The 26,067-nt window shown below is 42.7% G+C and overlaps 2 protein-coding genes across 3 annotated transcripts in view; one reads left to right on the top strand and one right to left on the bottom strand.

The window, feature by feature from the left end:
* Positions 1-585: 585 nt before the first annotated feature.
* spg7 (SPG7 matrix AAA peptidase subunit, paraplegin) lies at positions 586-7,160 on the bottom strand. The gene is made up of 17 exons (XM_072380728.1): positions 6,773-7,160; positions 6,317-6,419; positions 6,135-6,224; positions 5,772-6,013; positions 5,523-5,662; positions 5,158-5,260; positions 4,938-5,063; positions 4,541-4,703; positions 3,748-3,921; positions 3,540-3,664; positions 3,214-3,316; positions 2,805-2,915; positions 2,587-2,702; positions 1,523-1,679; positions 1,185-1,348; positions 956-1,033; positions 586-849 (listed from the first exon to the last, which is right to left on the bottom strand). Exons 1-17 carry the CDS (start codon positions 6,992-6,994, stop codon positions 643-645), a joined length of 2,424 nt encoding a protein of 807 aa, XP_072236829.1. The 5' UTR covers positions 6,995-7,160; the 3' UTR covers positions 586-642.
* Positions 7,161-9,330: 2,170 nt separating this feature from the next.
* The window catches only part of ankrd11 (ankyrin repeat domain 11), a 96,514-nt gene continuing 79,777 nt past the window's right edge, over positions 9,331-26,067 (top strand). For both annotated transcript variants that reach the window (XM_072380726.1, XM_072380725.1), the window contains exon 1: positions 9,331-9,776. The gene's annotated coding sequence lies outside the window, so the exon portion shown is untranslated. The remainder of the gene's footprint in view (positions 9,777-26,067) is intronic.

The following is a 26,067-nucleotide window of genomic DNA, read 5'->3' as shown; positions in this document are numbered from 1 at the left end:
TCAAGTCTTCCTCGCAGCCTCTTCACTTACTTCCACGCTGTTCAAGCATCCACAGCAATCTACAGCACTGTTCTAGTTTCATGTGCAGCTTGTTGCACAGAATGCAGACGGTAATGTGTTGGTGTACATGTGGGTCACGAAGACAAACGCTAATCAACTTTGGTTCGTGTTAGTTTAAGAGTGATTTAAGTTATAAATGGACTCGCAGTTCCTTTGCAGATGTTGTTGAATATCGGCTCCCCAAAAAAATGCTTGAAGCCTGAATATGCTACTGTACATTTGTATGAAAACGATGAACACATGTCACATAAGTGTTGACTGCATATACAGTAAATGCTGACAGGAGAGCCTTCTGCATTTTAGAGACATTTTGATTAAATATGTTTGCTTTTAGTGCTGCCATGGCATAATAATATGAGTTGGCAGTGAGAATGTGAGGGAAATTATAGCTTTCCTCCCACAGTACTCATCCTCTCAGGTACAGATCATCATACAGGTGAGACAAATGGGTCAGCTGAGTGGAATTGAAGCATATTAGAATTTGGTCTGCAATGGGAGTTCCAGGTTTTCGACCGTTTCCACCAGTTCTTAATGAACCAGCGAAACACAGGAGCTGAACAAGAGTTTAGAGCCGTCATAAAATCAGGCCAGCTGAGGATTCATGTCCTCCTCTCCTTGTTTGCGGGAAGGTGGCCGAGGTTCGTCTTCTCCTGTGTCTTGCTTGTCCCTTTCAGCCTCAACCCAGCTCTGTGGGGGGATCATCTTCTTAGGGCCGTGGGGCGGGGGACCCAGCAAGACCTCAATGTCATCATAGTTCACCACCTCACGCTCTAACAGAGAGTTGGCCAACTGGAAAGACAGACCCAACTACTTATGAAACACAATGCACGAGGACTGTGTTCAATAAGCAAAAACTCGCAATCAAAATGTACGCTCAAAGACGTAAACAACTGACCAGAGTTAGCTTGTCTCTGTTGTCCAGCAGCAGCTTCTCTGTGTGTCTGTATGCGCGGGCGATCAACATCTTAGCCTCCTGGAAGAGCAGACAAATGCAGTCAATTGTGTACGCAAATAGCAGCAAAAGTAAAAACAAAGAATACTTGGTTTACCACCAAAGCTCATTAAAACTACATTCACAGCGAGCTATTCTGAGAGCAGAGAACTAATCCAATTTTAGAACCCACATGATCCATCTGTTGCTGCAGGCCTTGGCTGAAAGGACGCCGTCCAACGGCACTCTGCCCCTCAGTATCTGGGAATGAGACCTGGCCGACACTGTCACACATGCCATACTGCTTCACCATAGAGTAGGCCACACGTGTCACCTTGCGCAAGTCATCTTGAGCTCCTGGAAAGACAGAAGGAAGAGGCCTCAACCTGTGTTTTTAAATGAACTCACACTTGGATGTTCAGCTAGGTGTGTGAAAATGATCTGAAAGCAATCAGCAAGAGAAGATCTAAGGTCATAAGCGCGTCAGCAGGCTGTAATTACAGTAAAAACATACAGACAGACAGAGGGTACCTGTGGTAACCTTGTTAAAGGTGATCGCCTCAGAAACTCTTCCCCCCAGAGCCATACACATGCGCTCAAACAGCTGCTCCTTTGTGAACAGGTACTGGTCACGGGGTAAGATCTGAGCAAACCCCAAAGCTGCATTTGTCCTTGGGGCAATGGACACCTGAAAAAGATTTATTTGTTTGGATTATCCTCAAATGTCAACAGAATAACTCCAATTATCCTTATAAATGATTCAATCTTAATACTTTCTATTTTCTAAGAAATGTAATGAGACTAGTGGCCTATTGGCACATTGTTTCACTATATCAGCATTACTTTAGCCTCCAGTACCACTGAGTATCCTTGGAGTTATTCTGAGCAGGATTTGTTCTTCTCCAACCACTTCTTTCTCCTGTGTAACGTTATCAGAGTCGGGAACATCCCATCTCAGATGTCGCTGAAAACTAGGCCATGCGTTTGTCACTGCTGCTTTATGTTAGTTATTCCTTAACTCTCTGAAAAATCCTCCAGCTGATGACAAATGCTACGTCTAGAGTTCTGATCAGAACAAGCGAGAGTGATTATGCTTCTCTAATTTGAGCTTCTCGTTACTTGGCCCTCCACCTAACACATAATATGTAAGGGGAGACGACCCTGAGCCATGCTGAGATATGCTGCCTCAGGCTCAGGCTGCTCAGGGGGATCTCCCATGATGCACTGAGCTCCTCTCTTCTACTCCTCTCTACATGCATCTATACTGCTACAGTATGCCACAAATCTCTTGTGTCTCTCTCAGCATTTGTGTCACTTCCCTCCCTGAACTTGTCTGCAGATATCTGGCCCTGGAGCTACACGTTTCTGATCTGATCTACAATGTTTAACCTGAACGAGCTACCCAGTGTTTGCTGAAATATCGTCTTCTTTCGATAGCTTATACACATTAAACTGACTAGATGAAATGATGAGATGTCTGACTTGGTTCCAACAGAAATTTACAGATAATCGTTCCTAATTTAATCTAATTGGGGCATACAATTATATCTCACAGTAGATAGACATTTTGAACCCGCTGTGAGCAAGTGTGTCACCTTCATCACTGCCTCTGTGTGCTCAAGTAGCCATCCCACTAAGGCGTGTCCAGACTCATGGAAGGCAACCACCCTCTGCTCTTCTTTAGACAGGATCTTACTCTTCTTCACACTCCCTGCAGACAAACGCATGCAGGCGGATGTGTCAGATTTTGCCAGAATGGCACATCAGAAAAGTAAAATGTTTTGGTTTCCCCACAACCACTGCATCGCTGTACCTGCTATGACTCTCTCCACTGCATACTCAAAGTTAAAAGTGTCGATGGACTTGAAACCCTCTCTGGCAGCATGCAGAGCAGCTTCATTACAAATGTTAGCGATGTCTGCACCTGTGGAAACAAAGTGAGGCTCTATGTTTACTGTGTGGAAATGGCATTTAAGGAAGTGTGGACTGCTTGAACTGGTGATTAAAAGCGGTTGAAAAACTTTACAATGTTCCACTAATAGGACTTATGTGGCAATCCGATGTTTTAGGTCATATTAATGCTGAAAAACATACAATTCTCAAGGGTTCACAAAATTTGGGGCACCACAATATCGTTTTCTCATGGAAGCACAGTGTCATTGTCTTACAGCGGCAGATGTTTACAAATTCACAGAAGGACAAATCAATAAATTTGCACGAACCACTAAAGCCTGGGGTGAGCTCAGCCAGCCGCAGAGAATAGAAATTAGCTGGTTGGGTCAACTTCAGGATCTTCAGATGCTGCTCAAAGATCTCCTTCCTCTCCTGAACGACATCAATGCAAAACAGTTAAACTAGATTTAACTGACCGAGCCCTTCAAAAGTTACGAGAACAATAAAGTTATAGGAACAAAAAAAAAAAAACTTGGTTCAGTATTGGTAATGCTTTGGAAAGAATAAATCACTCTAAATATAATGTTTTGAGACCAATCACAAATCATTAATCAAATTAAAGTACAATAAATGCACGAGAGTTAATGAAGACTACCTGCAAAGTGGGCAGATCTATGAAAATGTGCCGGTCCAACCGGCCTGGTCTCATTAGAGCATTGTCCAATATATCTGCTCTGTTAGTAGAAGCAAGGACGATCACATGGTCTGTTGTTCCCATTCCTGCCAAAGAAGAGGATTACAAAGCTTCATCACTTTGTCCGACAGGTCAAAAAACTGCTCTGAAAACCTCGTGTTTTACTCACCATCCATCTCCACCAGCAGCTGGTTGAGAGTCTGCTCCTCCTCAGTGTTGGAGAAGCCTGACGTGTTGTTGGAGCGCTTCTTTCCTACAGCATCAATCTCATCAATGTAGACCATGCAAGGTGCTCGAGCACGTGCCTCCTTGAACAGACTTCTGACCCTTGCAGCACCAAGACCTACACATAAGTACAAACAGAATCTGCATCACACCCGAGGCGGAGCATACAGTATCTAAAGTGTCAACAGAAATTAAAAAGCGACACATCGTGCACATTTCTTTATCCATTTTCTTCTCCATTGGTGATGCTTTCCATAAGTTACAGGCAACGAAATATTATCAAAGATCTTATTCTGACCATTTTTGCACCCTTAATTTTATCCTTCATCTGAAACACCCCGTCTCTTTAAGGCCCTCATCCCTAAAAGCACCCTCTCATCTGATTGGTCAACCTTCGGAAGCCTAGATTTGCATAAATTCACCACATAGTTTTAAAATTTGGCTGCGTTTATCATGAATATGTGACACTGTGTCAGGGGGAAGAGCAAGATTTAGGAATATGTGTGTGAATTGGTAACTGTTGTTAAAATAGTGGAAATTATATCTCTCCCAACTGAATTTGAGAAACAAAGCATCAGATCATTGAGCATCAGGACACTTTGACAGTATAACCATGTACTAGATTAAAATATCAGGATTACCAACACAAACAACACATCAGGTATCGTATTGATATTGTCTTTTTGTATTTTGACTCATTGAGTATGATATTATTTACATGTATGGTTTGTACTCACCTCCAATGACCTCCACAAACTCAGAACCAGCCATTGCTAGAAATGGCACCTGAGCCTCTGTGGCTACAGCCTTAGCAAGCAGGGTCTTGCCACAACCTGGGGGCCCAAGCAGCAGTGCACCCTTAGGAACTTTTGCACCCAGTTGGAGGTATCGTTCTGGACTCTGTCAAGGAACACCAGCATGGTCCACGAAATTAAACTTTTACTTTTGAAATTTACATGGTAGATACAAAAGAATTTGGATGATTGATACTTTTAGCAAAACCAAACAAAACCATCAGTCGAATTCACCCCATTCTTAGATTTCTTGATTTGTATCACATGTTCTGTGGTGACTTTACATGTTTAAGGGTTAATAACAGATCAAGAAACACTCATTTGAATGTGTTTTTTTTACCTTGAGGTAGTCAACAAATTCCTTTACTTCCGTCTTAGCCTCATGCATGCCAGCCACATCTTTGAAACTCACGCCCTTGCCTGATTTACCGTCCACAATGGTGAACTTGGCCATCTTCAGCTGATTCTGTTGAGTTTGTCGTAATATGCAATTAGCATGCCTGTCGAGTCAGTGGAACACAATAAACACCCACAGCAGCTGCTTTCTGCGCATTACTCACAAAAGCACTGAAGCCGCCTTCTCTGCCACCCATGCCTACGAGTCGAAAGACATACCAAAGAATAGCCACGCCGATAGCAGCCATCCCCAGAGCATATACTGCACTGCAAAGAGGAAAAAGAAATGGGCCTTAAAACAGTTTGTTTTAACTTAGCAGTTAGAAAAAAGATGGAACCTCTCAGTCCTTTAAGTGCTTAATTAAGAGAGGAACAATGCGACACAATGACAAATTTGTTGATTAACTTTTCTGTGGACGACCCATCCTTACCCCCCACTTGGATGTAATGTCATGATGTAACAAACTGCTAGTGCTCATGAATTGATTTCTTTTAACACCCGCTGTCAGAACAAAAATCGTATTCTTACTTTCCAAAGAAGCCAGTGCGCTTGTACGACACTGGTATTCTGTCCTTCGTGTCAATATTCAGCTCCTCCTCGGCTGCTCTCAGCTTCTCCTCAAATTTGTCAATGTTGGCGACCTGCATCCTGTACATGAGCGCCAGCCTCTGCGAAGCAAGAAACATTAATGTAAATGCGAAGGCAGCGTGGACACCTCCACCGCCCCTTAAGTTCAGACGCTAATCGTGTGTTTGGAGAACACCCCACACTACATACAGGCCTTCCAAAGATAACTGCTCCGGGGTGAAGGTAGATTTCAACAATGTCACTCTCAGGGGCGACCTGCACGCGTGACACCTCTCCCTTGGCCAACATCTCGTTGACAAAGTCATTCCAAGAGATGTTACCACCGCTGGTATTAATGCTGTTCAGCAGGCTCATGACCAGCGCAATGATGAAGAGGGTCCGCAGGCGATCGCGGTATAACTGATCGTCCTGCTCGCGGCGTTTCTTCTCCTCTGTGAGGCGAGCCATAGAACAAACGGGAACAGAGAAAGAAATCATGGCAACGACCAGATGTGGTGCAGTTTGTTTTGTTTTTTTAACAGTGAGGTGCCGCTAAAGCGGTTTATCATATACCTTCATCTTCCTGTGGAGTTTTTCCCTTTTGTCCATTGCTTTTATTTTTCTGTTGTTTAGACTGGGCTGTGCTGAAAAAGTTTGTTGACCCTGAAATTAAAGATTTTCCACACATTGTAAACAGCTACCAATAAGTCAAATGTATTGGGACAGAATTATACTAAAGTAAGCCGAGTGCTTACCTAATAGATTTGCCAGACCAACAGGGTTCCTCAGCAGGTTGTTTCTGATTAACTCTTTGCTAAGTCCCACCATGACAGGACCCAAAGGTCTGTGGAGAAGACTCTGAAATGATGACAAAGATCAGAGCAAGTTAAAACTAAGGTGGGCACGTTGAATCTTAATAATAGCTCAGTCCTATTACAACTGAGACGAGAAAGCAAAAATCCCCTTCAAAACAATCAAAAAATCTTGGGAAAACACGTTGGTCATCATTAAAGGCATGATAAAGCCTTCCACTGAGAGTCATACTGGTATAATATCATATAACATAATCATACCTTTTATTTATTTTTTTTACATTTTATACACACTGATTAGCCAGAACACCGACAGTTTTCTCTACTAAACGCTAGAAAATAAACAAGATGGGGGAGACAGTTAACACAACTGCCCTGTTAGGTCAGTCTTTGGCCTACCTGGATGAGTTTCTTCGGTGGCTGACCAGTGAGTGTCCGCTCTGATCTCGAAAGAAGCGTCCTGCTAACATCTGCACTCCTGGACAGCACATTTTTGCCATTGTGGCTGGATGTGAGTTTCCTCGCTAAAACATGAGAGCTTCGCTTTGACAGCGCCCACAACATACATATGTTGTATTTTCTACATATGTCGGCACCGTGCTGCAACAGCAAAACCGACATGGTGTCAATAACAAGTCAAACTCAACATTAACTGAACCGCTGTAATGCCATCACAATCGCTCCTCCCGTAAACTCCAACTAAGCGTTATGAGACATTTGTTTACCCCAACCTCCGTTTATAGCTAGCATCATGGTATGTTATTCAACTGATGTCATTCTTCTTCTTTGTTTTTACAGAAGAAGAGCGGCTCGTTCGCTCATTACCGCCACCTACTGGTATGTACATTGCCAGTTGGATATCAGCATTTTACGGTATAATGACTGTTATGAATGACCGCAATTTTCTTATTAATACAATACACAAATAGTAAAACATTTAGTATTTGTGTACACATCGTACAAATGCAAAGGTACCTGTCTAGATTCACCCCTTTCTATTAATCATAAAACTTTTTTATCGTATTTAATTCTTTACTTTTCAATGATTCCATCCGTGTCTGTAACACCTGCATTAAGAAACGTCAGCTAATCTAGTGGCTTGGCTCAATGAAAGCCAGCATCAACCCATGCCGTAGTTCAAACGTTGAACTTCAACCCTTTTCTTATTGAGCTTCAGGGACCTGCAAATTGCGCAAGCTTTTGCGCAGGATTTTTTAAAATTTTTTTACAGTCGAGTTTAAGGGCTACAAACTTCAGTTTCACATCCCATTTCGGCCTGCTGGGCTAAACCAAGGAGAGGCACCTCTTGAAACCCCAACCTCAAACCAAGAAATGAATGTGCTATCTGTTCATTGCCACTAGATTCTTACAACGTTTTGTAATTGACACTGAATATGTATACACATCACACAAATGTGCTGTGTGCTATGTGCTGTAAAATGTGCTGTAAAGTACTTTGTGACTTGATGAGATGATGTTGTTCAAGTTTAGTGTTATGAATATTAGAAACGCGTAAAACACTGTAGAATTAATATCCCAGAGATAAATTAGATTAGATTCCATCTAACAAAAATTTGATGATTGAAAAAAAAACCTTAAATACAGTTATTCTCCTGGGTAGGGAGCTATTTGAATTCAACGTTAAGATTAAAGAAATATTATCACTAATAAAACAATAACATGTAGACAAAAACAGTCACATCAATTTTTTTAATTCGTTATTGCGCTTTGTTCTATACCAACATTAAATTGATATTTTATATTTTTTTCTTTGCAACGTCAAGTAAAGAACACTTAACGTTAAAACTAAGTGCTTCATATTTCTTCTTCCGCGTCTTTTAGTGTTTTGTTGCTCCAGCAGAGAGCGCCATTGCTTAAAATGACAGAACGGCGCTCTTAATACATTTGGTTCAGTCGGAGGTATTAGTTACGTTTTGTTGTTACCTCGTGAGATTAATCTTTTAGATTGATCTCGAGGACTATAGTCTTTTCCTTTAGCTCACGCAAAATCCGCACCACATAAAAAGTAATTTAATGATGACTCCCTCTTCATTCCTGCTTGAAGCAGCGCCAGTCGGTTAATTTAGCTCTTAGTGATTTCAGCAATCATATTATTCTTTAAAAAAAAAAAAAAAAAAAAAACATGCAGACTGCCGGGTGTCATTTCCCCGTTGTAAACAATCACAGCAATACTGTAGTCAAATGCGACGTGTACAGGTCAGTTTGATTGGCATATGAGATAAGCCAATAAGAGCAGGGATATTTTCCTTCAGCCAATAATAGCCTTCGTACTATCCCCTCACGGTTTATTTTGACCACGGGTGCGTTAACTATAAACACCAGCACACTCCGCTTCTTGCCAACTCTGTCTCCTCTCTGATTTAGAAATAATAATAAACCGTTTATCTTCCTTTCCGACCAATGCATTCAGCACGAACTTCCAAACCCATTAAGAGCCAAATTACCCTTAATTCATACTTATACTTTTAATGACACATAAAAAGTGCTAGACAAAAAAGCATTAGTCGTTTTCATAAATGCCTTATTCAACAGCTTTCCAAGTGCTTAAGAATATACATTATTTCTCTTTTTGTGCACCGAAATGTTCACAAAATCAATATTTATTATATATAAGAATATATATATATATATATATATATATATATATATGTATAGGTTTGTAGACATGTAGAAAACGAATGCACCTAATGCCTGTACTCCATTTCCTTTTCTTGGTCCTCCAACTATATAATGGAGTGTGCTCTCCTGCGTTTGAAACTGTGGAGTGTATTCAGCCACGTTGGAGCCCTGCACACGTTCAGTCTGGTCATAGGTTTGCATCTGTTGTGGATCCAAAATGGCGTCCATTTCCACACGCACTGGGGAGGTATCCGCCCACATTGCTCTAGCCAATCAGAACAGTCGTTGCATCCCGGATGCGTTTCCGTCCCAAGCGTCTACTCACTGAAGTCAAAGGCCGCTCGAAAACCGCTCGAATGGGCTGGCGGAGAGGATTAAAGCGAAACAAAAATATGGTCTTTTGATGGTTTACTTTCACCTAGGCAAGCCTACCGTTATACAGATGGACCCCTAAAGGTTCTTAGGTTGTGGTGAAGATGAAATAGCTACGCTGTAAACGATCTCTCGTGGATATTTTAGTGTTTTTTTCTTTGGACGTCTGTTTGTTGCTCTACACGGTTTTGACAAGCTAGCGTTAGCCTCGATTCTGGTGAGCTGGTTTTTAGCTGCGATGGTCGCCGCGACTTCATGCGGATGTCTCCGGACTTTATGTTGAACCGACGGCAACAAATGGGACCATCCAGCATCGGCCGAAAACATTGCGGCATTGACTAAACAGTAACGATTCATACAACTAATTGAAATCGTGGGAATTCAGATAGAGGTAAGTCTCATGTTACTGGTCCTGCATGGCCAACATGTTAACAACAACAAACTGACTCCTGCTCTCGTGGTTTACTCGGGTCGTTGTTGTGTTGCGACAGAGGTCAGCTTGCAGTGTCTTTAGCTTTAGTAAGCATTACATATGTGAAAATGCGAGTATGCTGCTTCATGGTTATATAATGGTGTGATTTACTCATTTCCATTAGAATCGCGCAGCCCTGCTTCTCAAACGCATCTTTTCTGCGGTTAATCTGAGCAGGGTTTGTGGAAAGTGCTGATAATTTGATCAAAGAAGGGATCCAGTTTTGTGGTACACACTGATATAAGATGCAGTGTTTTTTAAGCTGGCTTTGTAGGTTTGTCGTAGCTCTGGTGAATGATTAGTTGTGCCCGATGAGACTGGCGTGTTGACGCTTTACAATTCGATTCACTCGGTTTTAGCAAGCATTTGGTGCTGCCTGCGTTGGGGATACAATGGTTGGTGCTGTGCATGTGTTCAGGGAGGCTTGTTTTGAATGCAGAAATGCACTAGATTCTCCCTCCTTGTCTAGATCAAACTTTGAGGTTATACTCTGGTTATATTGCATTTCCTAAATCCACTATGATTAACACTAGATTTCTCAGGAGAGTGCATTTAACCATATCCAAATGTTGACCTAATTTGGCAGTTGATCTAACGAACTGCTAGTCTACCTGCTTTTCCTGTTGGGTGTGCAGTGTCATAAATCCCTACTACAAAGCACTAAGTCTTGTCCATTTGCTTCGCTTGTTTCAGAACCAAAGTGAAATGGGTGTGCTAAAGGTCAGTCTTTAAGGTGGTCGGCGAATTGGATCGTCAGGACTAAAAACTAATTAAGAAGAGCAGTGGGCTTCGTAGAGCCAGTTAAAGAATGCTTTGAAATGCTGCCATGCTACCTGGAATGATCTGTCCCTGTTTGTACACAGTTAGCAGCCTCACAGCGGAGTGTATTGATGAACAAATGGCCGAGTATGCTCACCGGAGCGCGTGTCTTCTCTGTTGAATAACACGCAAAAGAGGGTCTGAAGTGAGCTGGAGAAGAAATGAATGCGAAGGAGAAGCTTAGCACTGTGGTGCAGTATCGGTGATGAGGAAAACACTGCAGTGCCGCTGGTGGTGTTTTCCACCAAGATACTGAGTGTGTTGTGGCTTGTCGAGGTGTTGGTGTTGACTACACTGCAGAGGCACTGATGCATATCTCTGTCTCCCCTGAGCTTGCGTGGGTCTTATTTGTCTGTGCTATAGTTAAAGCCTCGAATGCAACTGGTATCACATGCTCTGTTCATGGAGTTTGTGATGTGTGTGTGTGTGTGTGTGTGTGTGTGTGTGTGTAAAAGTCAACACTGTTTTTGTAGAATTGTAAATGGTTGTGATCTCTGCTGTGTTTCCTTCCATCGGGCACGTTAGTTTTTTGGAGAACCGACATATTTTGAGTTGCAGTGTAGCCACCATGTTACTGGCAGTTCATGCGTTTGGTCTGAATAGATCTTTTTTGCAGGAGCTGATAAAATGCTATGCTACTCGACGCCCTTAGATTTGATGTTCCATCCGGTTCCCATTAGTGCTGGTGAGATTTTGCTCCTGTTCCCTATAAGTGGTACCAGAGAATCAAGGCAATACCTTCTGTCGGCAACAGGAAATGGAGTTCTGCAGAGGTTAGAGAGGTCATGGGCCGAGAAAGAAAGAACAGGAAGCGTCCCTGTGATTCTGCTCTTCCACTGACCAGCTGTGGACTCTGTGCCTCACATCTCTTAAACTCCCTTAATTGACTTTTATTCCACATCTGGGAAGTTTACCAACCGGTGTCCATCACAGCTAGTCCAGCTATGAACATTTCTCCTCTTCCTCTGCTGCATCTCAAAGCATTGAGAACGACTTCTGTTGTTTTGTTTGTTTGTTTTTTTTTTAGCTTTTTTAGATGGGCTCTTTGGATCACACGTTTTCAGCTGATTAGGAGGCTGGCATAACACCTAATGCAAGGCGATGCATCGTGGCAGAAATATGCCACATGTGGAAGCGTGAGAACAAGCCTGTCATGCTTGCTGTATTTGAGGTGGCTTGATGGTATTTGTTGTTTTGCGGAACTAGATCATTAGTGTGACCAAGTCCACTGTTATGCTGTCAGATTTTGTCTGAATGACTCATGTGCGAGTATTGATTAATTAGAGCATTGAACTGAAATGACTCGATGCCATTAAAAAAAAACAAAAAAAAACAAGGAAAGTATATCTGATTCCTAAAGGGGGAGTTTTTTTTTATTTTTAGGAGTTATGCAGTCGTTGCACAGCAGACTTGCACCAGAATGTGACTATTAAGTATTAAGTGGCCTGTTTTTCTACTTCGAAATGAATTACGAGCCTGATCAAGCTACAGAAAAGGCTGGCAGGTCACTATTGTTCTACCTGTTTACTAAATGATCTTGCAAATCATTTGATTTGGTAATTGTCTTTTGAACGGAGCTGCGTGCTTCTTGTGAAATCAATTGTACGTGTGCCTGGCTAATTTCCATTGGGTTCTTTGAGGCATTTGTCAATCGGTCTTGCCTTAATGATTTAGGGAAAATTTGGTATAGTGCTGTTAGAAGAGATTACAGTAATCACTCTGATATTCATCACAACTGCAGCTTCGTGGCTCATTGCTGGTAGGCGTGTTGGCAGCTTCTGGGTCGTTTCAGGCTGATTTTTCCATGATTCATCACACCAGTTACTTTGTTTATGGAGTGTCAGGTCTTTTACTCGAACTTGTTTACCTCGAAAACAAGGATGGCAACAAAGACATGAAATATTGTCTGTTTTTATGTCCGAGTTGTATTCAATTCCAATGTTAAGTGTTGATATTTCAACGTTTGCAGGAGGTTTGATTCGCATGTTTATACATTTGGTTGCAGTGACTTGATAATACAAGTTCGAAGTTAAATTGTCTTGATGACAGTTTCCCCACAATATTAAAGTACTTTTCACAGCAGAAATCATTGTTTTTGTTCAATATCATTATTTCAGATCAACATATCAACTATTGGTTTACAGAGCAAAATATTGAATTATGTTTCTCTAATTAACAAAATGCCGTTTTTTGGGAAATACCAGAGGAGGTCATGTTTTCTAACACGATATGCAGTTCAAATCACTTCTATTTGCTCCACAAGCACCAAGTCTGGCTTCTCCGCATTACTCAACAGCATAACTGTAGGTCTCTTTCGATATCAGGAGGAAGCTTTGGGCCGTTACTTTCCCTATGCCCTCTTTAACTGTGTATTATGTAATGATAAATACGTGGGTGGTGGCACAGTATGCACTGCACTTTGCAATTTCACCTTTAAATATTGCTGCAGAACTGTCCTCTTGAGGTTCAGACAGGGGAATAAAATGGGTTGTTGTGCTGCTAGTTGTAAGAGGGAAAAGCCTTCTGGCTCCAGCAGCCACTCTGCCCCCCCCCCCCCCCCCCCCCTTACTTGGAGTGTGGTCCTTTAGGTAAACAAGCATGGCTACTCCTATTTCTTGCCTCTCTCCGTCTGCCTGTGCCTTTATGTGTCTAGGTTTCTCTCGTCCTCCATGTTCGAATTGTGTAAATCTTTTATAGCTGCTGTTCCAGCAGCAGAATCTCAGCGGATACTCAAATGGCATCTGAAGCCTTTTGAAATTCAGCCTAGTCCTTTGCCCCCTCCTCTATCCTTGAAGAGAAATGGAACAAAATGGCGGGGGCCAGTCCTGCTGTTTCCCTCGGGGACTGTGGAGCCTCATTCTGGGGTTTTGGAGGTCCTATTGGTTGATGACGTCTTTAGCTCATGTTAGTTTCTGCAAGCCTTCCACTGCACATTTCTGGCGAATATTTTCTCTTCTCCCAGTTTCTTGTACATCAAAAGAAAAGAAAACTGCCTCTTACAGATTTAGCTTTTGATCTTTTTGATTGAAGCTTGGACAAGGAATATATTGCATTCTTACTTAAATTAAGGGAAACTTACTGAAATGCTTGATTGTAATTGCTTTTCATTAAACAGGCTCCCAGGATTAATTTATTTCCCCATTCTGGCACGAATACATTAGAACACAGACTGACCTGCGACTGATCAGTCTCCCCCTCTTACTGACACAACCGTGTGGCGCTGTTTGATTGCACTTTTGGTTTCATTCTGAAAGAACTCTATAGAGGCTCGGTTGCTGAAAGTCTCTCAGGTTTCGTGCGTCCTGAACCTAAAATCTAGAATTTGGCTTGTTTGTTTTCTTTTTCTTCACTTGTTTGCTTCCACATCTTCTCAGTAGTTGTGTTAGTTACTCAAGGTTTTTGTTCATGAATGCAGATAAATGTCTGCAGATAAGTGTGTGCATATTAAAAGGACTTCACTAGCTGGTGTGACTGGACAAATGGCTGCTTCTCTCAGTCTGGGCAGGCATGAATCAGGGCTGTTGCAGATCTGATGACAACAGTTGGTGTTTGATTGGATGTGCAGCTGAACAGGAGGCTTTGTGGGATGATGTATTATCCATACATGGGATTGGAAATGTCCTGAGGTTAGTTGGCCAGGTCTTGGACCTGACGATGCAGACAGTCTGTGTCTGTGTGTTCGGTCCCTCTGGGCAACGCTGCCCTGGTCTGTTCAGCTTATATGCAGTAAAAAAAAAACAAGACAGGCTTTCTAACTTCCTGATACTTTCAGCTTTTATGTATCTCTTTGATATGTTTATTTAAAGATAAGATGGCCCACAGTGTAAGTGTAAGCCACAATTATCACATTAGACCTGCTATTCACGGATATATGGCGTGTTGAGGTTCCACTTTGCCAGCTTTTGCTGCTTTAAAAACTAAATCTTTTTGTGCTTGCCTTGTTTCTTAATGCCAACGGAATGGATGACCAAATGGATGGTTTACAACCGATGAGAAAGCAGAACAGAACAGCTTGGGATGTGTAGTCCGTCGTCATCCTTTGCCATAACTCAAAGATGTGACTTTGCCACTTTTTGCCTTCTTGCTTAGCGCATTTGTCCACTAAGGCAAAGTCCTGTATGGGTTTTGTTAAATCCCTGGTGTGCCGCGTCATCCACTTCATGTTGGAAATCAGCTAAGCTGAGACGGGTGTTAGGACGGTGTTGGGTGGGGGAGGGTAGACGTGGTGTGGCCTGGCTGAATCTCAATCACCAAGGCCCTTCAGCAAGGCTGGCCTTTTGATGGGCCAGCTGCAGCCATTCATCTACCCATTTACATTGAAATGCAACAACAGGAAGGGGGGAGGGGACCACTGTGGGGAGATGGGCCTGTGAGCTTGTGCGTGTGAATGAAAAGCAAAAGCATACCTAAATACCAAAGAGAGGAGGTCTGCCAGTTGGGGCCCAGGCCCCCTGCTCACCAATACGTGCAGCCATACTTTGCCCCCCCCCCTCTGCATGCTGTGGGGCAGTATACTTCACACAAAGGATCTAAGCACCCTTTTGACCAGTACATGCATTTTCACCACTCAGCTATTTTCTGTCTTTACAGCCAGGCTGGTGGCTGTAAAGAGGCTGTGATTCCTCCCACTGTCTGTTTAAACTGTATTCTGCTGTTGATGCTACACCTATTGTTAATACTGTTTCGTGTGCTTTTCCTACTTCATGTTTTGTGGCTACTTGGCCTCTCATAGATTATTTACTTGCGTGGCATCTTTTTTCCCAAGGCTAATAAGGCTCACGATGCCGTGTGAAGGTTAAACGTCTCGCTTTTTTGTCTGCTGTCATGTCATATTTTGTCGGGGACTCGAGGGTCATTGTTCTGAATTCATCAAACTTTCTGGGATAACTTCAGACCTCAATAGTGTTTATGTGACAGTGATGAAGAGACATTTTGCTAAAGCTTTGTTTATATCATCAACTGCTCTTTGTGATATACCACAACCTTCTCATGTGAGATCACTGTTGATGTTTTCTGAACAACTCGAACCAGATGCTGATGCTGGACGGCTGCTAGAGTTGGTTCAACTTTGGGCCATGTCATTGTGTGACTGTTTGAAAAAAGAAGAAGAAGTTTTATTTGTTTGTTTGTTTCACCACAGATCAAAGTGTTTTTTTTGCCTCATTTTCTCTGTCTAAATATTCTCAGTCTGCTTTTATGAAGGATGAAATGTAGACGGCGGTTTGTGAATGGGGGGGACTGGCTTTTATGAACTCTGATGCACACTGTATTTATGAACTGTGGATATCGAAACATTGAAGAGCATTTAAAAATGTTGTTTAAAAAACCGGCTATTGTGAACTACACCACAAAACAATAAGGGCGGCGTTTGCAAACTCTGACGGGCTGAATCTGAATTTTGAATTGCAACTAAATGCGAGGAACAGCGAGCTCCGTGAGAATCCTGGTTTTGCTGTTCTTTGGCAGACTGGACGCAACACAAGGTCTGCTTTTTGTTTATCTCTGTTATTCTGCCCCCAGTACCTGATGAAAGCATTTCTTCACTCTCAACCAGCAACAGGTTGGTGCTATTCCAGGGCCAGTTCTCATGGCTAAGTGTGTGTGTGTGTGTGTGTGTGAAGGACGTCAAAAAGAAAGGAACTAGTTCAAAATTAAGTTTTGGCTCTGAATTAGCACTGGAGCTGCCTCAGTCAAGAACGGCTGTGTTTGGATGCCAAATATGCTGCAGCAAAAACGAAAACCTCTTTAATCTGGTATGAGTTTTGCCACAACACAAATCATTGTCTGTGTGGCTGCAGCGAATGATGCCTGAAAACTACCGTATTAATTTTAGACGGCAGCCACAAATTGTTTTACTGCTCTGTTACGTGTTCTAAAAACATCCTTTTTTTTTTCTCTTTCCTTCTTTTCTTATTAAGGTGGCTCGAGTTGCACTTTGTTTAAGTGCTCGTGCTGCAAATCATCTGGTGTAAAGACCGCATTGTCACCTGAAGAATGATCTTTCTAGCACGTTGAGTGAAAAAAGCATTCCCTTTCCAGGCCCGTTCATCAATCCATCCATCAATCACATCGGGAGGTCACCCGTAGTAACATTTAGTTCATTTTCAAAACAACGCATGTCTGAGATGCGGTCAGGTCAATACACGCAAGGCAGGCAGACACTAAAGATCAAATTGATAGCACAATCTTTTCACCTCCCATCCACGGCCAGTATTTTTTACTCCTACACAGCCTGCTAGAATTGATTCTTTTTAGGCATGACGCACTGTAGTATGAGCACTGGGCCTCAGTTGATGTACAGTCTAGTCTCACCAAAATGGACAATATTGCTGCTGTTGCATTAATGTTATCAAGCCAATTTCTTATGGGCCTTATTGGATGCTAGTATCGGCTGCCCGGTTATCGTCGTGGTTTCACATCTGTGATGTTGTTGCATCTGTGTTGCCTTCAACGAGGCGCTGGCGGAGTGAAATGGAGGAAGTTTAGGATATTTTAAGGCTGTCGTGAGTGAAGATTTTTCCCTTTCAAAGTACCTCTGGAAATATTTGTCACACTGGATTCAAAGTGTAATTTTTAAGCAGAAGGGAGGTAATCATCCTTATTAATAATAACAATGATAGTGCATTTTATCTGCATTTTCGGGTGACTTTTGGCTGTTTGAGTACAATAGGTGAGAACTTCTTTGAGGAAATCGCATAATTGGGGCTCAGATCTATAGCTGATTCTGTTCTGCTTCTATCTATACCCACACAGTGCTTTTCATCGAAGCTATGAAGGAAGACGCGGCTAACGATCTGTACTGCCTCTAAGGCCAAAGTGCGCAGTGGAGGGGGCGACCTTGAAGTTGTGTCAGAAGTTTCGCGGACACTTAAAACACGATAACCCTGCTGAACGTGACCTACTTTAAGAAAAGCAGCTAACACCGAAGCGAGCACGATTACAAAGCCAGCCACAAGCCAGCAGCCTCTGCGGTCTCATGTTAAAGTGCTGTCGTGATACTCTGTGTGAATGTGGAAATAAGCTGCTAACGAGCTGTAGTCACAGTATCCTCAGTCTCCTGTGGGTGACGGGGAGTTTGATCCCATTTAAAAACATTTTCTGAACAACCTAAATGAAATTATGTCACGCAGGGGGAAAAAAAACTTAGTTCTCCTGTGCCATATGCAACTCTGTCTGACTCGGCCTCAAACAGCATGACTCATTTTGTTCAAGAGAGCGTTGGCAATTAAGACTCGGTGTGCACCAACTCGTCCTTTATGTCTTTTGACACAATGTCTGGAGATGATGAACTGTTACCTTCGTATGATGTTTGAACTGCCTTATATTTCAACATGGATTTTCAGTTTGATTCAGCTGTGCAAGAATGCTCCAAGTGGAGCACTCCAACATCCAAATTCTTGGTGGCCAACACTTAGAAAAAAGACGCAATTTGAGCAAAAAAAAAAAATGCACCGCGTTGAATCAAAAGGCTGCTATATTGTGAGATCTGTCATCGAAGCACGCTGAACACAGTCGAAGCTCAAAGATTTATCAACAAGAACATCTGCAGTCGGTACGTATCGCATCATCCACTTCAGACCTCCCCACGATAAGGCTTTCAGTCTTGGTTATATAGTTGTGCGTTGACATGCTTGCAGCTGTCTTTTCGGACGTTGATTCCAGAAAATGCCACGCCCTCCCCCCCCCCACCCCTCTGAAGCAACGTTAAGAGTAACAATGCACACTGTAGTTATGAATATACAGCAGTAATAATGTAATTCCAGCGCAGTATTAATCCATCCAGAGAAGCAGAAAGTCTGAATGTTTTCTGTGAGTGAGTGTCTGGGAGCCTGTGTTGCTGTTGAGCAGCAGAGCAGCAGAGCAGCAGCAGGGAATGGAAAGTCACATCATCTCCTGTCAGCCTGCACAGGGACTTTCCCTCCTGAATATGTGGCAACTCGGAACAGTTCATACAGTCGCATGATGGTATGTGTTCTGCACTCATACCGGGCTTTTTGTATTCCTGTATGACACGTTTTAAAGACACTCGCTCGAGCTGTTTTTGCCCTCGCAGGAAACGGTGTTAAAAATGAAGTGGAAAGCAGGAGAGCTGGAGATGAAGAGGGCATTTTTAATTTGGCTTGGAGCGGCCATTAATCTTTCCAGCGTTGACTGTGTTTGTCTTTCAAGGCTTGGAATAGTCACAGATCTGTGATTGGGCGACTACAGTAACCACGCACAGATCTTAAAAGTTCCTTTGATGCTAGAACCTTCTTTCCTATAAATACCCACTGTCTTGTTGTCGTGCCCATCTGCGTATTTGTGTTGGGGTGTGTGTGTGCGCGCGGCTGTGTGTGTATGCTTGTGTCAGTCATACTCCCTGCAATGAAGCTTTTTATAGAAACAGCAGCCAGCAGTGTAATCTCTGGTGTGGATGTAGGACAGCCTTTTATTCCTGCTCATTACTTATGCAAAGCCAGTTCTTGCTCACAATCACCGCACAGTCATTTTTCTTTAAAGGAGGTGAGCAGTCAAAGGATCATACCTATATGTTTACAGTGTGAGCACATGCAAATTAAACTGTTATGCCCTCCTATTCCTTAAGGGATAACTGTATTTTTTTTCATTGTAGTCTATTATCTCTCTGCTTTAAATGTCCCTTCAATGCAATTTCAAATGAACTCGTAGAGTCTTGGAAATGTCTTTACGGTGTTGTTTTGAGGTAACTTTTTTTCATGATTTTTGGTAAGCTTTAAGGGTTTCAGGGCCTTGCCATTAAAGTCTGCGTAGTGAAAAAGCACAAATCTTGTAAGGCTTAAATGTACATCCTTCATAGTAAAGCTTTCATGCTATATTTGTCTGAAGAAATCGATTCCTCGTGATGTCTTTTGGTCTTTCTATTTAAAATTCCAGCTGATTTATTTTTGTAGTTTCCCTCATTAAAAAGCTGGCTACATTTCAAGTGGCTAAGTGAACTAATTGGTTGGTCATTGCAATAAGAAGTAAGGCAAATCTCCCTTGGTGTTGTCTTTCCAGCCCTACACTCTTCTTTCGTGTCTTTTGATGTCAGTGGTTGTAGTTTACGGCAGCAGGATAAAAAAAAAAAAAAAACATATTATTATTTTCGTCTGTTTTTGTGACGTTAAAAAGAATTACAGGAATTGACGCAAGATTACTCGAATAGGTTTTTGTTTTTTTTGAGAGCGAGAAAGAGAGATATGAAGAAAAGAATCAATCTGGATTGACTTGAGTGATGCGGCAACACAGAAATAAACCATTAAATAAACAGGAAAATGGACCTATTTTTTTCTCCAACCTTTAATGCTTCACAATTGGACACACTCTTTGCCTCTGATGTACCGCCACTGCTGCCCCGTTCCTCAGGAGTGAATCAGTTTGTTGGGGAGCAGAGCACAGAACACTAATGAAATGTGGAGCCTCAAATGGAGAAAAATCCAAATTATTGTATCATTCAGACCAAAACTGGACTTTCGAAATGCATAAAAATGTGTTAGAACGACTGAAATTGTGCAAACTCATGGATAATGGGGTTGGTGATCAAACCACTCAGCATTTATATGCTTTTATACAGACTCAAATGGGCGCTCAATAACTCTTCTCCCTTCCCATACATGTACTCTGGGACAAGAACAATGCTCCAGCTAAATGGTCAAGTTGGTCTCTAACCGTAGCTCAACTTAATCGTGCACGTAACCGTACTCATTGTGTGCATTCGGAGCCGACGTATCATTCGTCGGCATCAAAGAAAAGCTCATTTTCTTCTATCGGACTTGTCACGTTGATCTTGAAAGGAATGAAAAGGAGTTCGAACATGAAGCGTTTGGTCCAATTTGCCTCAAACTTGACATCAAGCATCCTGCGATGTAAATATTGTTCACGTGCGCATTGCTGCTGCTGCTGCTGATGACGTAGTAGATGGTGCTGCCCGGGTGCTTTTATGATAAAACACCAGCTCGTTGTGCCCATGTGCAATATGCCTAATTTCATCATGTCACCCTCTGTGTTTCTTGGATAGATGATACTGTCTGCTGAACTCAGCCCTGTGGTGCGCTGTTATGCTGCTCTCTCACACACTTGGCTCCACTCCCCCTCTGTCCTCTCGGCTTCCACACTCCAACTCTCTGTTCTCCCTCCTCCTCTGCTCCCACTTTTTTCACGACACCATTTCCTTTTCATCTTGGCGTTTCAGAGATTTACTTGCATGCTGCATCCTCGCAGCCTCTTCTCAGCTCGCACTCTTTGACAGTCTCCTCCCCCATCTCCTCCTCTATGCAGTAGCCTTGGCTCCTCAGGAAGCACCGTGTACAGGAAGCTAAGGGCGTTGGACCTAACTATATTTGCCTGGTTTCCTCCTTAAACAAGAATCGTCGTAAATTATGCGCACTCGACTGACGGCATTTGTGTTTTTATGCTTTTAGTCAGATCATTTCATTCAGTGATGAAGGGTTTTCCTGTCGGGCCTTTGCTAGATTCCCAAGCCTTGGCCGGCATCGATGGTCTACATGGAGCTTCTGTTCTGCTTAAAATGATGAAGAATTTGTAGACTACACTGTGTGCAACTGTTTGAAATAATTGCTCAGAGCAGAGAATAACAATAGGTCTGTTTCCTTACCCCTGAAAAAAAAAGAAACATTTCATCTGTCACATGAATAGATAACTGTTCAGTGTTTGTTTCTCTGTCTTTCTCCCTTTGTTTTACATTTTTTCTTTTCGCAAGATACATTTCTCCAGATTCAACAAGGAAACTGCTATAAAGGAATGGAAGGTTTGCAAGATTAGAAGCTGAGATTCCAAAACAAACACCAACTCTGACCAAACGTGCACACATAAATTAGCTGAGTCATTATGCTGCTTGGCCTTGTAATCACTGCAATGGTGGTGCCACTTTGTTTTTGTTTTTTTGTCTTTAGAGAAGAAAGGCACATTAGCTGTGCGTAGTGAATGGCCGGCGCCCGGCGTATTATTTTCCCTGCTGTAGTATGTGGCCGAGGATAAGAGTGCAGAGAGTCGTCACTGGTTTTCGGCTGCGTGAACAAAGCCTGCTGCAGCACGACCGATTTGTCTTCCCCTGCTTCCTCAGGAGTGAGGGTGGAAAAAATGAATGAACAGGTCGGTGTGTATATGTTGATGTTCTTTATTGGCGATCACTTGGCAGGAGAGGCTGAGCTATACTCTTGTCTATTTATTGTCTTGAAGCACGCTTATTTTCAGTGACAAATCATCCATAGTCACAGAGGGCTGCAGCTTTTTCCTCTACTCGCTGTGCTTTCTAGTACTTTCACATGTCTTAAACGCACACCCACATTCCTTTGCTGTTTGGACAGCTTTCTTTCTCTCTGAGAGAAGCTCAGTGTTCTATACTGTCGAATAATCTTTCTGATTGTATTAGCAGAATATGTTGGACGGGCCTATCCTCTTTTGAAGATAAACTGTTTAACAGAAAGTGGAGTTTGACACAGCGTAGAACTGTAAGGCTGGCTTCCTTGTTGGATACATGATTTAGTATATGTGTGTAGACATAGTGGGTCAGCTTAAGGTTTTTATTAAATGCCCACTTTTTAACTGGCTGGAAATTGTGTGTATAAGGGGATGGCTGCAGGCGTTCACAACCAACACTGTCAGCTCGCTCTGTGGTGTTGGCGCATGTGCGGGTGTTTATGTACCATGTGCTGCTACTCCTCCATTTCCAGTATTCAGAGAGAGCTCCGTCTTTTCACTGCAACCATAGCAACGTAAAAAAAAAAGACAAATGGCAGAACTGTGGAAACAACAACAACAAACTTAACTGATGTGATTCTATCCCTTTTCTATTAGTTTGTAATGAGAAGATTGGGTGAGAAATGGAAATTAAATTCCTGGCTTCTTCTGGGTGTGTTCTTACAGCATGTTTGAAATATTCAATAGTTATTGACCAACGCTAAGACGAGTGGTTCTTTGACAAGATCGATCCTTTGGGCGTATGTGGGGGGAAATGAGAATGCTCTTCAACCCCAGTGGATTCTGTTCAATATCATCCGACAAGGGAGGGAATCGGCATGCCGTAGCTGAGATGTGCCGATGTGGAGAGCGAGCCTGAAAAGCACTGCTGCCACCAACCAGTGTCTCTGCTGTAATGTAGGACAGTGGGACAGGCCAGCCGTGCAAACCTGTACCCTTTCAACACTGATGCGCACTGTTGAAAACAGTAGGAAAGGTTGTGTTGACAGAAAGAGTGTCCTGGAATCCAGCAACGTGCAGGGTCAGGGTGAGAAAATAGAAATATGCGACATTAATAACCAGCGTGAAGAACCGGTGGCAAAAAAACCTCCAAAAAACGGCCTCCTGCCGTGTCTGCTCACATCACCGGTGTCTGGGCAAATATTTAGCACTCGAACACACTGCAAAAGGCCATGTCCAAATGCCAGCTGAGCTGTTCACCAGCTCAACAGTATATAACTCTGCAGCACAGAAGGAGATGATGGTACATACACGGCTCAACTTATATTATGAGATCAGATAGAATAAAGACAAACCCAAGTAAAGCTGTTTGTTCTGTGTTCTACACAGAGCTGGCCTGTCTGCATTGCCATGTTCTTAGGAAAAGTGTTGTAACAGTGACATATGAGAAAAGTACATGTCCTCCTTGTGCACTCATTTGCTACTGAACAGCCAATCAGTAATCTCTCTCTGATCGACCCAAGGCCGATTCATCATGTGGAATCTGCTGGGAAAAAACAAAAACTAAAAAGTTAACTGGTATTAGGCACCGACAAGCCAAGGGCAGCAGACGTGCACGCAGCTCCTGGTGCAGCTGATTGTCTGCTCAGCACATAGTAATAGGGAATGTGTGCTAACGAGGCTTTTTACTGTCAGTGGTAGGAGTTAAAAAAAAAAATCAGTGTCTGCTTTCTCAAGTTTGTATCCCAACAAATCCTCAAGTTAGACACTGAACCCCACTATTTCCTCGCTGTGCTCATTGTTCTGCGAATATGTGTGTGTGTGTGTGTGATAGAGAAATGTGTTCAGTCTGTGGGATGGAAATGGCTTTCTTTAGAAATGCATGTCGATGGGTGTTACCTGTACTCGGAGTTGATTTGAGTTGTTCAGAGTGTTTAAAAAGGCGCTATGTGAATGCGGGCCATTTACCTCGTACCTTTCGACTGGCTGGCAGTGGGAGCACTTGGATAGAATCACCACGGGGAGCCGCAATGGTCAGCTGAGCCCATTCAGTGCCGTTTTGTTGGCGTTTACGTATATTTCTAGATATTTCACATTTCTGCTAACAGTATCTGAGCAGATATTGTATTGTATACAACGTATATTAAGCTCAGGGTGATATTAGCTGAATCAAATGATGGGGTCATTTCCTTTAACCAAGTGTAGCAACTTTAATAAGACGCCACTTAACTCCTGACCATGCTCTGCTTTTGCTCTCTTGGTGATAAAATGATCTCAAGCACTGTTTTCAGCACCATTTGAAAAAATAAATATGCGACCGACTTTCAGGTTTGGCTGAGCTGCTGTGGTCATGTAATTGGTTTAACCATCTTTTTAAAATCATAGTTATTGTGATAAACATGTTCACTGTTTGATCAGTCTGCCTGAAAATGTAGTATTCCTTTTGGAGATTGAATGCTGTGCAGCACAAGTGTGTTAGATCTTTGAAAAAAGTTTGAATATACGATCTTTGAAGAACCCCTGAGTATTGCACTAGAGCATCATTACCTCAATGCAAAATGGACCCAAAGCCAAAACCGAAAAACCCATCCAGGAGCCCTTCGTAGCTCTGGATAGTCCTTACTGTCTCAGACGCCAGAGCGAAAGGGACCCTGGTGTTATCCTTATGTGTGTGGGAGGCTTTAAAGCCAAAGAATATTGTCTATTCAGTGGAGGAAAAAACTGGAGTTCACTCACTCCGCACTGGCCCGTAGAGACTCGACGAACTACTGTACACACACACACACACACACACACACACACACACGCACACACGCACAGACCTGCCACACGAGCTTCAATTATAAAGAGTGACCGCGCATGCCTGTAAGTTCATCATTACACCTCGACATCTTCTCTTGATGAATAATTCTTGGCGAGTTACTGAACCTATAGATTTTATTTTTTATTTTTTCACTGAACACAACAGCCCTCTTGCTGCTTCTCTCCTGTCATAAGATGCATTTGGACAAAAAATGGTCATACCTTGTACGCTTGGCTCTTTGTACCTTTGCTTAAGTGTGCTTGTGGTAAGCTAAAACTGCACATAGCAGGCAGGACATGTTATGGCTTTTCTCATGTTAATCAGTGTTGTTAAAGAAACTCTGAACTGTGATTGTTCCAGCCTCTGCGCTGTGACTTCGGTCCCTCATTTCATTTTAGCCTCGTCAGAGAAGAGGCGCGCAGGTTCATGTTCTGAAAATGATAACATTCAGGGGAAAAGGAAAGCGTTGGTTTCCAAAGACCCAGCTTCGGATACGCAGGCTCTGTACTTGGAGCACATGCGAGGTTCAGGTTGACGCCAGCATTTGAAAAGACATCTTTTGAATGTGAGATATATTTTTCTTTCCCCTCAGTCCAGAGAGCTTGTTACCTTGACAACAGCTGAAGATCCTTAGCACGGGGAGCTGAGCGTGTGAGCAGAGCCTGGCGCGGCATGGCTGTGCCGAACAAACAAGCGCTGCAGCTAACTGTGTCACGAGTACTGCTGCTGCCCTCTTATTGCAGCCCCATGCCTTCTCCCCTCTCCTCCTTTCTTCTCTCCCCTGCTTTCGTTTGATTTCAGGCTTTTATTTGGCAGATGTGTAGATGGGTTGATATCCTTCCCTGCTCCCTCTTACACCCTCTCAACTTTACCATTCGTTTCCTTATTCGGTGCTAAGGCGTTATCTCACACCAGCGTATTTCGTGTTTCGATAAATGTATGTAGATGGATCTGCAAGTGTCCCGCCTGTGTTGTCTGCTCAGGCTGGAGAAGAATGATGTGCTCTGGTCCTTCCTTGCAGAAACCAAGCTTAATCAATAATGTAGATGTTTTTGATGAGGAGAGGTCTGGTGTGCATCTCCCCCCCAGCTGTCTCCCCACACCCTCAAGTGTAAGGTTTCCCCATCGCTATATAGAGGAGCAGATGACTGAATCTAATTAGTGGAGATATTACAATAAAGACTGAAACCTGATGCTTTGACATACTGGAGGCTGAAACCAGGCTGCTGTTATTGAGCTTCTGTAGCTTCCTATTGTTTATATAGCTTTGTGCTCAGACTTTATGTGGGGCGGGGTTTGCCGTCGTTGGGATTGCATCTAAACGTTTTCAACAATTTTCACAAATCGTGGATTTGGTTTATGACAGGCATCATTTTGTTGCTGTCACGCTCCTTTTTGGAATGTTTTTTTTTCTTTTCCTTTTTGTTTTTG

This window comes from Leuresthes tenuis, unplaced genomic scaffold (assembly GCF_036924035.1).
Source record: "Leuresthes tenuis unplaced genomic scaffold, fLeuTen1.0.hap1 SCAF_2, whole genome shotgun sequence".
NCBI classification, from domain to species: Eukaryota; Metazoa; Chordata; class Actinopteri; order Atheriniformes; family Atherinopsidae; genus Leuresthes; species Leuresthes tenuis.
Note: the sequence above shows the minus strand (reverse complement) of the source record. Positions and strands in the feature narration are given on the sequence as shown.